This window comes from Protopterus annectens, chromosome 2.part0 (assembly GCF_019279795.1).
Source record: "Protopterus annectens isolate FY-2018-M chromosome 2.part0, PAN1.0, whole genome shotgun sequence".
NCBI lineage: Eukaryota > Metazoa > Chordata > Ceratodontiformes > Protopteridae > Protopterus > Protopterus annectens.
Window position 1 is genome coordinate 1,606,205,739 of NC_056728.1, and position 14,080 is coordinate 1,606,219,818.

The window sequence follows — 14,080 nt, forward strand, 5'->3', positions numbered from 1 at the left end:
AACAAAAAGACTTTAAGAACCAAATAATAATAATGGTCACAGTGGTGTATTTCAACTTGGTTCACAGTGGTATGTTTCAACTTGGTTTACTCAAACACACACTAACCATGCAAAGCCACATCAGTAACTGGGGGACTATATTATAACATTGAATCTTACAAAGATCAAATGTTATAATATCAAACCCGTAATATCGAATGCTTAAAACAGCGAAGGTGCAGGACACCGAATTCTTTCCCAAGGAAAGAATTTGGTGGGCCATTGCTGTGGCTTCGCTGTTCTTAGCTTTCAATATGTTGGAACATTACGGGTCAGGTTCAGGTAAGTGTGCCATTGTGTGTAGGTTAGGGGGAGGGTTAGGTGAGTTAGGGTTAGGGAGCGGGTCAGGTAAGTGTGCGGTTGTGTGTACGTTAGTGTTAGAGTGTGGGTCAGGTAAGTGTGCGATTGTATATAGGTTAGGGTTAGGGTTATGGGGTGGGTTAGGTGAGTTAGGGTTAGGGCACAGGTCAGGTAAGTGTGCGGTTGTGTGTAGGTTAGGGTTAGGGGGCAGGTTAGGTGAGTTAGGGTTAGGGCGCAGGTGAGTGAGTGTGCGATAGTGAAGGACCTTAGGGTTAGGGTCGGGTTAAGGTAAGTGGATAGCTAGTAGTGTATGTAAAGTTTAGTTTAGGTTTAGGTGTAGGATTTTAAGTGTATGTGTGTGGATTGCTGTTTTTTTGTGTGTGTTTGTGTTGTGTGTATGTTTCTAGGAATAGCAATTTTTTTCCCTGGGAAAAAAAAATCATTATTCTGACTGTTCGATGTTTGCAGATTTTGGTGTTTAGGGTTCGATATTGTAACATTTGACCTTTGTAGATTTCGATGTTATAATATAGACCCAATGACTGGCTAGTTGTAACCAAAAGATAGGAGGGGGTCAGTTTTTTTTTTTCCATGCCCACTATTTATAGCTAGTTCATTGATTTTATTGACTGTGTATATCTTGTATACTTCATTGTGATCAAATGACTGAGTAAATAAATAATGGCCACAATAATGTATTTCAGGTTGTTGATGTAAGATGCATATATTGTACTCCCATGAACACATGTGCAGTCACACACATGCACACACACACACACACACACACACACACACACACACACACACACACACACACACACACACACACACACACACATGCCCGTACACAGATGTGCCCATCAGTTACAAATGTGTATGCCTCAAATGCTGACTGAATCATTGAATGAATAATTAAAACAATAATGTTTTAATGTTTTTAGCAGGTTGATGTCAGACCCATATATTGCAACTAAGTACAACCTCCTATACATACGTACATACACATACACACACACAAACATACACTCACACATGCTCATATGCACACCAGTTATAGCCTCTTCATTTACTGTATGCACATCATAACTCATATTATAATTGAATGTGTGAATAAATGATCATAATAGTAATGTATATTTTGTGCCTATTGCTGTCAGTCTCATACAGTTAAACTCACTTCAACACCCAAAATAAAAGATTAAATGTGCAAAAGAAACAAATGCATACAGCTGCCTAACAGCGCAACAATGAACAAAATAATGCAAGTTAACAAGTGATGCAGCAAAGTGGACTATAGTATTTCATGATTTAAAGAAATACTTAGTTAAATAAAAAGTTGTTTTTCCTCATGCTCACACTTCTTCAAGTCTGTCTTCAGCAACTAATGAGCTTTCAACTTTCATTTAGGCTGCCTCAGGTACAATCCATGTGATACATTCTGAAACAGTAGAAAATGGCTGCTCACTGTTTCCTCTAGTTGCATGAATAGCCGTAATTGAAGCTTAATTTCTATATTTATAAAATGGCAAGAGGACCTTATTCTCTAATGTGGTTATATCTAAATGTTATACGGTTCAGAAAACAGCCCAAATGAGTAAGTAATTTTTACAGAAATAAAAACTTTTGCAGATGTGGAGTTTTGTGTCCAGTAACAGGAAAGCCAACTTTTTTATTAAGTAAAAATATATAAACATTTTTAACAACAATTTCACATTGAAGGCACTCGAGTCCAGCTGCCAATACAATAAGCTCCCCAATACAAATTGTATATCCCACCCTCCATACCCTAAACATCACATTTGCCATTCAATATGTTCTGCAATGGCATACACCAGAATTTGTTTCAAGCCACACAGACGGTAGTTGCACTTTGCTACAGTCTTGCAGTGTGCTTTTATTATGATCTTCAAAAAAGGAAGAGCAAATCTTCAAGTTTGGGACCAAGGATTGAGAAAACCTGGTATGTGCAGTGAAGTTTGGTTTGGGAGGTTTGGAGTACAGGACCTTAGCGGCTAAAGCTTCAAAGGTTGAATGTTGATGCATCTTGGAATAGTCTGGAGGCTAGTGTGCGTAAGGTCTCATTCTTGATAAGTTTAAATAGTTGAGAGGTGAGTAGAAATGCATTACAACAGAAAATTTAATGTCATATGGTGGATGCTTTATAGTAAGAAAGGGGAACTCACTGACAGAAAACAGCAGACATTTCTGTTTACCACTGATGGTAACCTTACTTACGTGGCACAGAGTTCCATGCAGATACAGCACAGAATATTCCTGTCACCCTGATGGCTGTCTAAAACAGTATACATGGCCACAACGGAAGAGGGAGTAATGCAAGCTATATCCACTTGGTATCATACCAAATGACTTGAAAATACCTACTTATCAACTGAATTTGTTAACCAAGGTTGAGCACTGACTACAGCTGACAAATTTTAGTTACAGCCTGGAAATATAGAAAAGAATATTTGTGGCAAGGCATCATGCAAAAAGTATTACAATGAACACATACCATAACAATGGAAACCAGCTGATAACAAATATGTGCAGATTACAAACATGAAAAAATTAAAACAGGTTTTATACAAGATATACAATGGTATGTAAATGAAGTTATCAACAGCAAATCTAAAATGTACAGCATTAATACGAAGGGGTACAAGGGGGTGGAAAAAAGGGAAAGCAGGAGTGGAGCTCGTCAAGGTAGAAGTGAAGGCATGTATATGTTCTATTTCTGACTGCTTCTGCCTAATCCTCATGACAGAGTATGTGATGGACTGTGTACATGTATTGCTGAGAACATGGCTCAGTATACAAGTTCTATACTTGTGCATTAGTATTCTGTGTCTGTTTGTGTATTTCAAGTGCAAGTACCATCTGATGTAGACAGTCAGCCTTAGTGTTGTGTTCTTTATTTTGTAATGGTGATTATACATACCTGGTACAGATGTGGCTTTTGATTTGGCATTACATTTGTATCCATTGCTGGTGATATTCATTAATCCTCAAGCTGGTGATTGTATCTGCAGGTATTTACTTTTAGGAACATACTTGGATGTGGAGTTCATTTAAATTCTTTATGTGGCTTTGTTTGCTAGTGTGGACATTGTTTTGAATACTCACTGATATCCACTGGCATATTAAAGAGTATTAACCAAAAAAATAAACAAACAAACAGGTGACAGCCGTAACCTACGGACTGTAACAGATAATGTATAAAGCAAATTTATTCAATGCTTTTCATTTGCTCAGAAAACAAGCTTCTTCAGATGCAGTCTAAAAAGTCCTGTACCCTTATTATTGGAAGAGCTTGAGCTATTCTGGCAAATATTTTGAAACGCTTATAATTGCCCAGGTATAAATGATTCCTGTTCAATTAGCTGTATCCTAAAATTGAAGAGCTTAAAAAGTTGAAAATAAGTAGAAGCTTTATTAAATATCGATGTGAGGTAAAATTAAAATTGTGCTTATATCAATTATTTTTATTTTAGGGTAATAGTGAGATTAATTAATGTACTCAGTAAGCCTTTATGTTGAGGTCATCAAATGTTTTTTTGTACCCGTTTGCATTTTTTAAATGTTATGCATATATATATTTTTTTAAAAAGTCCATCATTAGTTTGGAGGCTGCGTTCATATGTTTGCAGCATTTTGGTGTTGTTGTATATGAAAACAGTGGGCAAAGACTAAATGCAGTATGTTCTTTTAAGAGAAGGAGGTACAGAAGTAAAAGGAAGTCCTTTGATTGGTTGTAGTAGCCATATAATCTATGAGTGCCTTTTTAAAAGAGTGATTTTAATTTTTTACACTGTATCTCAAGAAGTTTGTTTTTTGAGCAAACGAAAAGCTTTGAATAAATTCATTTTATACATTATCTGTTGCAGTCCTTAGGTTACGGCTGTCGTCTGCTTGTTTTTTGTTTAATAGTTTGTGTGGCTGTTGATGTATATTAAACAGTATGTGTATGTCAGCTTAATTGAGGATGTGTTTTAGTAGTTTTTTTTTTCAATAATTAAATAAAGTATTTTGATTTGTTAATTTGGGACATCAAAGCACTAAACGCAAACTCAAAACTTTACTTCTGCATGCATCATTTTTGTTGTGTCTGGTCAATCATTATACATTACTATCATGCATGTGTAGTTCATCTGGGTAGCATTTTTCTTTTGGCACTAAATTATATTTGCATGATTGTTTTGCGATGGTTATTTCATCCATTTACCTTTGGCTACATGCAAGTTGATGAGCTTGATTTAATTACTGAAAATCTTCCACATGCAGCAGTGATCATTGCAGTTTTATTTAGCGATATGTTAACCCATGGAATGTTAATGGATAAAACATTAAATTTAGAATGACCATTTTTAGAAAACCTAGGAAGAAAAACTGTCATATTCAAAGGACAACTATGGAATGGTATAATAAGGTAATTTACATTCAGCAAACATATCCATGCAGGAAAATCTAAAGGTACTCCTTGATAACCCTATATGAAATAATGTTTGTAGTATTTTTATAGCAGTTTAATAGTGATGCTTTTGAGGATTTCTTAACTTTAAGATATGCTGTGATGTATGTGTATGATACACTGTAATATAATAATGATATTAATACTAACTCAGCTATTCTTTGTGGCATTCTATACAGGCCGCAGAACTATCATCTTTCAGTTCTTCAAGATCCTCTACAAATTTATCTTGCAAAGTATGAAATGGGACTGGGGGAAACTGTACAACTTCCTCTTTAATTATACTCCACCTAAAGGTAATAGTGATATAAATATATATAGGCAAAATATTTAAGAGTGAATGAATTTTATATGAAGCCAATGGACAAAATAAGCAATATCGTGTTACAGTGTTTAACTTGATGTAATTGCAAAGCTACAGAACATTGTCAAAAGTTTGTATACGCCTAAAGTTGTCACAGAAGGACAAAAGAAATGCTTGATACTCAGAAATCACAGGCTATCTCATCAGGTGCTCATACAGATAAATCATACAGGTATCAACATTCTCCAGCATAAGCATGTCTATTATCGCATGGTTATGAATTGCTGGCACATGTGTGTTTCTTAGAGAATAAATAGTAATGATAGTGCAAACCATAATTACTGAAATAGAGCATTTTGGTTTCATGTGAATATTCTGCCATGTTTTGGCCCTGTTGCTTCTTAAAACAACAAAGGGATAGTTTTGCTTTTTAAAAACGCTGTCCATTTTATCATATAAAGTTCCTTAATGAGATGAAACACGATCATATAGGCACGTTTGTTTTTGCAAAATGCTAACCTTAAACTTCATACAGCCTACTCACTGTAAGTAATTTTGTGTTACTTATCTATCACATACCATCACCTTTGGGTCACTAAAATCACATCATCTAATGAAAGCTGACTAAACCATTGCTGTTTCTGAAACTTATCATTCCACTCCAGACAAAGAGTAGTTAATATAGTATCATATACCTCAGTGTCCAAAAAGTCACTGCAACACATGAAGCAAAACAAAACAAATGTAGTCTCCATGAGCTATCAAGAATTATCATTAAATCACCAACCAAAACTTTAGATTGTGCCCTTGAAATCCATTTCTTAAACACATGAACCACAATTAATTTTAGTCAGATCACTGGCCATAATTATAGGTTATCATCAGTTACTGAAATCAATTTTTGAGCACATAATAAACCAGTTATAATCACTGACCAGATCATAATCCTCCATGTTAATAGTAAATGAGTATTGTAGTATATCATTGGATGACCATCTGCTCGGGTGGCTGAAGGACCAAAACTCAGGTAAAACAATTATTGTAAGATGGACTAACATATCTCATTATTTAACACATTTAAATGTCATTCAGATGATCATTTTTCTTACAAAATGCTTCATGTAAATCTTGACAAACTAAATTATACTTACTATCTAATGAATAAATAAATTATCATACTAAAATCTAAGGTAATAAATACATAACAAGGAAGTCAGTACCTCACTTTTCCAACTTCTACTAAGACCTGTGGCAGACCCATAGTTGTGAAAGAACTGTGATTTGATAAATGCCCATGTCACAGAACTCTACTAGTTGGAATCAACTTTTTAGACTGGATTCTCTTTCAGCTTGTTTGCTAGGACCTTTGCAGAGATATGCTGGTCCAGTGTCATCTATCCAAGACTCTGAGAAGCATGGAAAACCTTGTACTGTGTAAAGTAAGCTGCACTGATCTCAACATCCTCCAAGCATTCAAAGCAGCATTTTTCAACTAAAATGAAAGAAAGAAATACACTGAGCACACCATCACCATTTGAATTTCTCTATAGTGAGTTAACTGCACAAAAGCTTTTTTCCTCTCTATCTCTATAAGAATAGCTCACAATTCTATGCAATGCTAGTAACCTAAGTTTAAGACATCAGAAAACAACATGGAGCTTAGCACTCCTCTCCCCAAGCTGCAGCAAAATCTGCCAAAGATATCTGTACAACCCATCACCTCTGCCCACGAGTAAGCCCACCCTGATGAACCTCAGCATTCCTATAAGTGGCCCACTCTGAGTAGTATAATCAGCACGGCCCCCAAACCACTCCTTTGAAATCATGGACAAGCTCTTCCCCACAATTTCTGTAGTCAGCCTGATTGACATATCTTCCTTGACAAAATTTAAGAATTGTCTCATGCTGTCTGATTATCATATTCTGCTCAAAGAGTACTGCACAATGTGTGAGAGGTGTACATATACAATGTCACTGGAGGCTAAATTCTCACACACAGTGATCACAGATATTATGATACCATGACCATCAGCAGCACATCACACACCACACCTCACCACAACCATCAAAGTATTCAGAATCCTTCATGGTCCTTAAGACCAATTAGCATAAATGTCATAGACCTCCAAAATGCAACAGGAATACAAAGCACCACCAGCAACATTCTCAGCCCACTAAACCCACCATCTTACATAGCATAAAAAGTCATAAAGCCACAGGTACTGAACCCATCAGGCAGGCTTCCACCATACTAAACATTCTAGTTATAGGTGACTCCATTGTAAGACATCAAGTTTTTCACTCTTCAGGCTAAGTAAGGAAAAAGTAAAAATCAGCTGCTTTGTTTACCACACATTACCCTTTTATTAAGTAACTAAAACTCTCTAGCACCTCAGCAAACAGCTTTACGCACTCAGACAAAGTACAGGACAAACTGCAAAAACACCCCTGTCTGCATTCAAGCATAACTTGGATCAGTGAGTGGGAAATAGAGCATTTACCCACAGGGCTGCCCCCTGTATTACTACTGGACAGAGACAGCTCTTAAATGTTTTATTCCATGCAGGGGCCCCATCCTAAAAATATGTGACAGGATCTTAGTATTTTCACCAGGTAATATGAGAGCAAAGATCTGTGATTAGGTAAGGTTATGCTAAACACCAAATAGAGTAGAATAAGTAAAATGTAAGTATCAAATGGGTTATTTTGCTAGGATTAACATGTCCCATGAGGGTAGACAGCCTAGTACCATCCTAAGATCATATGATATTATTATTTGCACAATTCTAGTTTTGTTAGGGGACCACAGAAAAAGTTTAATAAGTCTTTATATTTGCTTAACATAGAAATGAAATAATATGAATTGAACATACTAGTCTTAGCAGCAAAATCATCTTTATAAAAAAAAAATCTTCCAAAGTAAAAAAAAAATGTGTATTTTAAGAAATTATGTAGAATGTTTTCTAAAGTTGCTAATATGATGGTTTAATAGTGAATATATGGTTTTAATACTGTGGAATTTTAAATTAGATATATCAACAGTCTGTACTATAGTATCAATTAGATTAATTGATCTGATAATGATAGTTACTGTTAAAAGATGTTTAGCTATTGTTAAAATGATTCCATCAGCAAAAAGTAAGATTTTTTTTAATTCAAAAGCATTACTGATTGAATTCCAGTTATTAAATTATTTATAATTACATTGACAAAAGGCTTTATGACTACTGCAAATGATAAAAGGGAACCATTTAAAATGTCAGGAACTGCCTGAGTGAGTTGTGAAACACTGAGACTAAATGGCAAAAAAAATGGACCTACACGTACCAAGATGACCATTTCCCAGAATATTTCATTTTCTCCAAGGTGTGGGGATTTTGGAGTTGGTATATATAAGTTTATGGAGTGGGGGGGGGGGTCTTGTTCCCCTGCAAAAAAGAAGTTTAAAATAGAAGAATGATGTTTGGTATTTGTTTTTCTCCTGTAGTACCAGTCTTTTTTTTGTTGTTTGTTTGTTTGGTTGTTTGAGGGTGACCTCGGTGGTGCAGTGGTTAGCGTTGTCACCTCACAGCAAGAAGTTTTCTGGTTCGATCCTAGGCTAGGGTGCCTTCTGTGTGGAGTCTGCATGCCCTTCCTGTGGTCACGTGGGTTTCCTCCAGGTGCTCCAGTTTCTTCCCACATCCCAAAGACATGCTGTAGGTGGATTGGACACTAAAAATTGGCCCTAGGTATGAGTGTGTGTGTGTGCCTTCTATGGAAGGTTGGGTGCCAGGCTGGCAAATCAACACCATAAAGCTCTACTGCCAATCATGAGCAGACAGGTGATCTGCTGTGGCGACCCCTAAAAGCCGAAAGAAGAAGAAGACATTTGTTTGGTTGTTTGGCTTGTCTGCACTCAGCATTTTGAGTGCCTACATTTTGATAGAGAGCCAATAATGGGCATCTTTGTTTTGTACTTTTATAACTTGTATTGCAGCAGATAGTCAATTTCCTATTTTCAAATACATGATTTAGTTGCAATAGAATTTTTTAATTATTGTAAAAAGTTCTTGAGGAAATTAAATATCTGTAAAAAGTTAGAAAGATAACGTCAAATAAATTGACGGTTTTCTCTGCGTCTAAACTTATTATTCTAAATTTTTTTTATAATGAATGCTCTCTAAAATGGTTATACATTTATGTTATATTGAATTTCTCTTTTCATTATAATGCCTTGTATCTCTTTATTTGTAAATAAAATGTTGAACATTGGGATGAGTTAGCAAGGTTCAAGCAAAAGTGGATCTTTTCCCAATTTTACAGTAGGAACCATTAAAGAATATTCCAAGATGTTGGAATTTCATTATAATTAATTGTATGATTAAACATGGTTTGTAAAATTTTAATAATTTTATCAGGTAATATTCTACATATATTAGGCAGAACATTTACCAGTCCCAGATTCTTAGATCCTCACTTACTTTAAACCTAACAGCATTGGTTATTCATGGAGAATCAACACACAAACCCCTCCTTCTACTGCCACTAGGAATCCTGAGGCAGTGCATAAATTACTTCATATTCACTGATAACAAACCCCTATTAAACCCAATGGACTGCAAGAGGTGTAAGTTCTTAAATAAACTGGAGTTCATTCAGCTATGCACAGTGAGCTCGGCCCTGTCTTACCTCCACCTGGATATGTGCACCATCCACAGACTACAAACTGTAAACTGTCTTAAAATCTTTGCTAATCCTCCTAAGATTCTGAAGAGTAGGAATTGGTCTAAACCCTCAAATTTACCCCCTACATGCAATCCAGCATCAACAGTTTGCAGGCAACATGTTTATCATTCGGATTCCATAGGAAATATAGACACCAACAGAGGTTACAGAATTAGAATGCAGACGCCTTTAAGGGAACAAGCCCATTACTTCATCTGAAAATGTCCTGTTTCTAGGTGACTCCATAGTTACACACACAAATGTTCCACTCACCAAGCTGAGCAAAGATATGATAACAGTTGGCTGTCAGGTGAAAGGAAATGTAATGTCACAAAAGCCCTCAAGTCCTTTTATCTCAAGTACATATATGACCTGATCATTGCGTAAGTTGGAGTAAAAGACTTCAGATGAACCTCCTTTGATCATATGAAAAGAGATATGGCAAAGATCTCTAAATATCCATCTGGAAAGGGACATATAACTAGCATTGTGCAGTATCCTGTATTGCCATGAATTATGCATCAGTACAAACAAAACATCATTGATTTTAATTACTGGCTTAACTACTGGTGCCATTCCAAGGGAATTCAATATATATTAACCTGGGATGAAGTGGTTGACCATCCCAAGCTGCTTTACTAGGGTTTGTCTGCCCCCCCCCCCCTGGTTACTGTACATTGCCTATAACATTTTCTTTCCCCCACAGCCTTTTAAAGCAAGGTCATTTTCCTGAAATTACCGATGTAACCAGCCACAATCAAAATTATATAAAACTAGCACAAGTAGTACAAGACACCTAAACAAAAAGTTGTCTTCCTTACAAGTATTTATAACCCTTGAAAATATTGATAAATGCATAGTTATTGAAATATGGTACCACCATATTGAAGGATTTTAATGCCTACCATTCCATCAGACCTAACACTGAATTGGCCAAAAACCACTTGACAATGTGTCCACTTCCTCAAGGTACTTGTGTCATCATCATCTCCATGCAGGAGCACTAGGACCTCCTTTTCCTCCTCACATAACTTGCAGTGGGATGTGCCCTTTCATTGGTCAACCTCTCTGCCACTATACTGCATGTCTTCTAGCAGGTCCACCTGATCATGTTCGTGGCATGACTATAACATTGCTGAGTTGTGCAGTTCCACCAACCATACAGTATAGATGTCATGGACCAGTGTCTATCAGATGTGGTCCTACAATGGCTGGTTTAGCATCCTTTGTCTTCAACAGGTGGAGCCTTTGGGTCCCGAATGCCTGTAGCAAGAAATCATTCTAAGCTTGCCAGAAGTTGTTCAACCTCTGCTCTCTTCCACATCTTGAGGACCAGATGACACCTATGGAAGTGGGAGACATATCTTGGCAGGTGTCTGCTGGGGCACACTGTATGTGCTGTGAAATAAACTAGGAAGTTGCTTATGGTCAGAGGTGTAGCTGAGAAAAGTTGCTTGTGGTCAGAAGCGTAGCTGAGAAAACTAGTGCCCTGTGCCTGTCCCACAGGGTTGTGCCCTACTCCCTTAGCTCTTCAAAAAAAGGACTTGTGCTTGAAAAAACTGCAATACAGAACCCAGTGCTCAGTCTACTACATCCCCCCTCACAGCTTTTCAACTGAAGAGCAAAAAAATTTCCACTCCTGGCCACAGACATGCCCTCTCCCTCCAGCCCTATGAGCCAATCAGGTCCCATTTCTGCACCCTGCCCCAAAACCTCCCCATCCCTAGCATTTTTGTTAATAAAAAAAAAAATATATATATATATATATATATTTTTTTTTTCCTCTTGTAAATTGCAGCAGTGCTTGCTGCTAATTTTAAGTTAAAAATATTTTTTCTTTTTTTCTTTTTTACTTTTAAACTGTAGCACACTACTTGCTACAATGTAGCACGCAGTAGATGCAGTTTAGATCACACAGGGAGCAAAGCTAGTATGCATTAAAGAGGGCTCGGGACAGGCCAGTTGCACCCCCCTAGCACTTTGTACCTGGTGCAGCTGCCCACCATAGCTGTACTTTTGCTTAGGATTACCTCTGGGAGACACTGTCGCAGGATTTATGAGAATGCCTTGTGAAAGGACAATGGTTATTATCAGGATGGCTATATGTTTTTATGATTCATTTTAATTAGAGTGTACCTGAAGCATAATGATACAAATACATTATTCTCTTGTAGTACAGAATACATATAGTTTAAAGATGAACCATTCTTTTTAGTGATAAAGAATGTCAGCAGCTGGGTATTATTGTACTGGGTGGTTACATTTTTTGGGAGAGAGAGAGAGCGAGAGATATGGGTTAACATCACAATAAATGAGTGTTTAATAATAGTAGTAGTAGTAGTAATAATAATAATAATAATAATAATAATAATAATAATAATAATAATATGAACAATAAAAGCACATGCTGTAAAACATTAGGGCTAATAACTGCTATTAAGTTGTATCCCATGGTCCAGGGTTTGATTCCCTCAGCCTTTATTTGCTTACTTGTGACTATGGGCAAGTCAGTTAAATTCTGGGCTGGGTTTGAAAAGGGTTCATATGGATTTGTGCTCTAGCCCATTTGATAAGTAAATAAAGAAACATAAAATAAGTGTGTGGGTCATTAGCAGCTTGGTTAGCATTCAGTAGTAAACAGAGTGAAACAAAAGCTTTGGACATAAGAACTGCAGTTGTGTATTCTCTTTAAAAGAATTGGCTGGATGCATTAAAAGTAGAAGCAGAGTACATGTTCTAAAAGTGATAATCCAACGGGTTGCTGAAGGACTTGAAGTGGGGGATGGGAAGCAGGACAAGTTACCTATTAAAGGAATCAGTCAGCCTGCACATGTGCAATGCTGCCACCATCTACAGACACAAAAGGAAGTCAACAAAAATATTTATGTTAAAGGCTGCATGCCAACATTTAATGTCTCATGCTGTCATTAACTATGAATTATCATACCATGGTCATGTCAATAGTAATTGGGTAGTTGGTGCAGGGGGTTAAGGCTGTGAGCTGTAGTTCTTGTGGTGCAGGGTCTGATTTCCTCAGCCCTCATTTGCCTCCGGTGTGACCATGAGGAAGTCACTTAACAAGACATTACTCCATCAGCCCTCATTTGCCTCCTGTGTGACCATGAGGAAGCCACTTAACAAGACATTACTCCGTCAGCCCTCATTTGCCTCCTGTGTGACCATGAAGAAGTCACTTAACAAGACATTACTCCAAGGTCACCCCTGCACAGGGGCTGTGTGTCCAGTGAGCCTACCTGATTAACAAGTGGATATTGTTATTAGAAATCTTCCCTAGCAACAGGAGATACATGGTCATAAAAGGAGAGTTCATTATCCATGAAAGTGCCTTGGTCTGTAATCGGTGGCAGATTAAATAAATCATGATCTCCAGGCTGTTTTATACTGTCAGTCGATCAACAGGTAGTATACTCATCTTTGATGCTGGAACATCAGAAGGCGTGAGCTCTATTCTCATACAAGTTACTTGTAGTGATTTTTTCCAGTACTGTCATTGCAGTACAGCATAAGGGGATGCTACATTCCTTTGGATGAGATGTTAAACCAAGATCCTATCTGCCTAAGTTGGTAGTAGCTCAGATGGATGTAAAAGACCCTACTGCACTTATCGAAAAAAGAGCAGAGGTTGTTTTTATAAATCAAGTCACTCAGCCGGCTAGTACTTGGAAGGAAATGGAAATCTTTGGCTAGGCTCTTCAATTGTCCACAGAGCTGCACACCTGTTGACTACCTATGAATCTGTTCTACTTTAAGTCTAGTGCATTAAGTAAAAATGGGTAAAATATATACTGCTGCAACCAGATGTACTGTTTCTCACAAATAACACTTGTTGTGGTACAGCAAGGTAAAGCTTTGCTTGAAATGACACAGCACTTGAACAACCCTTCCTGTATTGACCAAAACAAGCAGTAGAGCACCTCTTCTAATCCACACAAGGTAGACAGATGCATAAGTTACAGTAATCATAAAACAAAACCAAAGATTTAGCAACAGGGATGTGGTACACACTCTGACTGAGCCCACAAACTCTGCACAACCTATCTGTAATATGAAGTTGTGGCACTGCTACACAACCTATCTGTAGTATGAAGTTGTGGCACTGCTACACAACCTATCTGTAATATGAAGTTGTGGCACTGCTACACAACCTATCTGTAATATGAAGTTGTGGCACTGCTACACAACCTATCTGTAATATGAAGTTGTGGCACTGCTACACAACCTATCTGTAATATGAAGTTGTGGCA

At 37.1% G+C, this 14,080-nt stretch overlaps 1 protein-coding gene across 2 annotated transcripts in view; it reads left to right on the plus strand.

Moving 5' to 3' along the window:
* LOC122793553 (cytosolic phospholipase A2 gamma-like) overlaps positions 1–14,080 on the plus strand; it is a 679,208-nt gene that overhangs the window by 631,511 nt on the left and 33,617 nt on the right. For both annotated transcript variants that reach the window (XM_044061702.1, XM_044061703.1), the window contains one exon: positions 4,987–5,103. In XM_044061702.1, the coding sequence (XP_043917637.1) occupies positions 4,987–5,103 (117 nt within the window). The remainder of the gene's footprint in view (positions 1–4,986; positions 5,104–14,080) is intronic.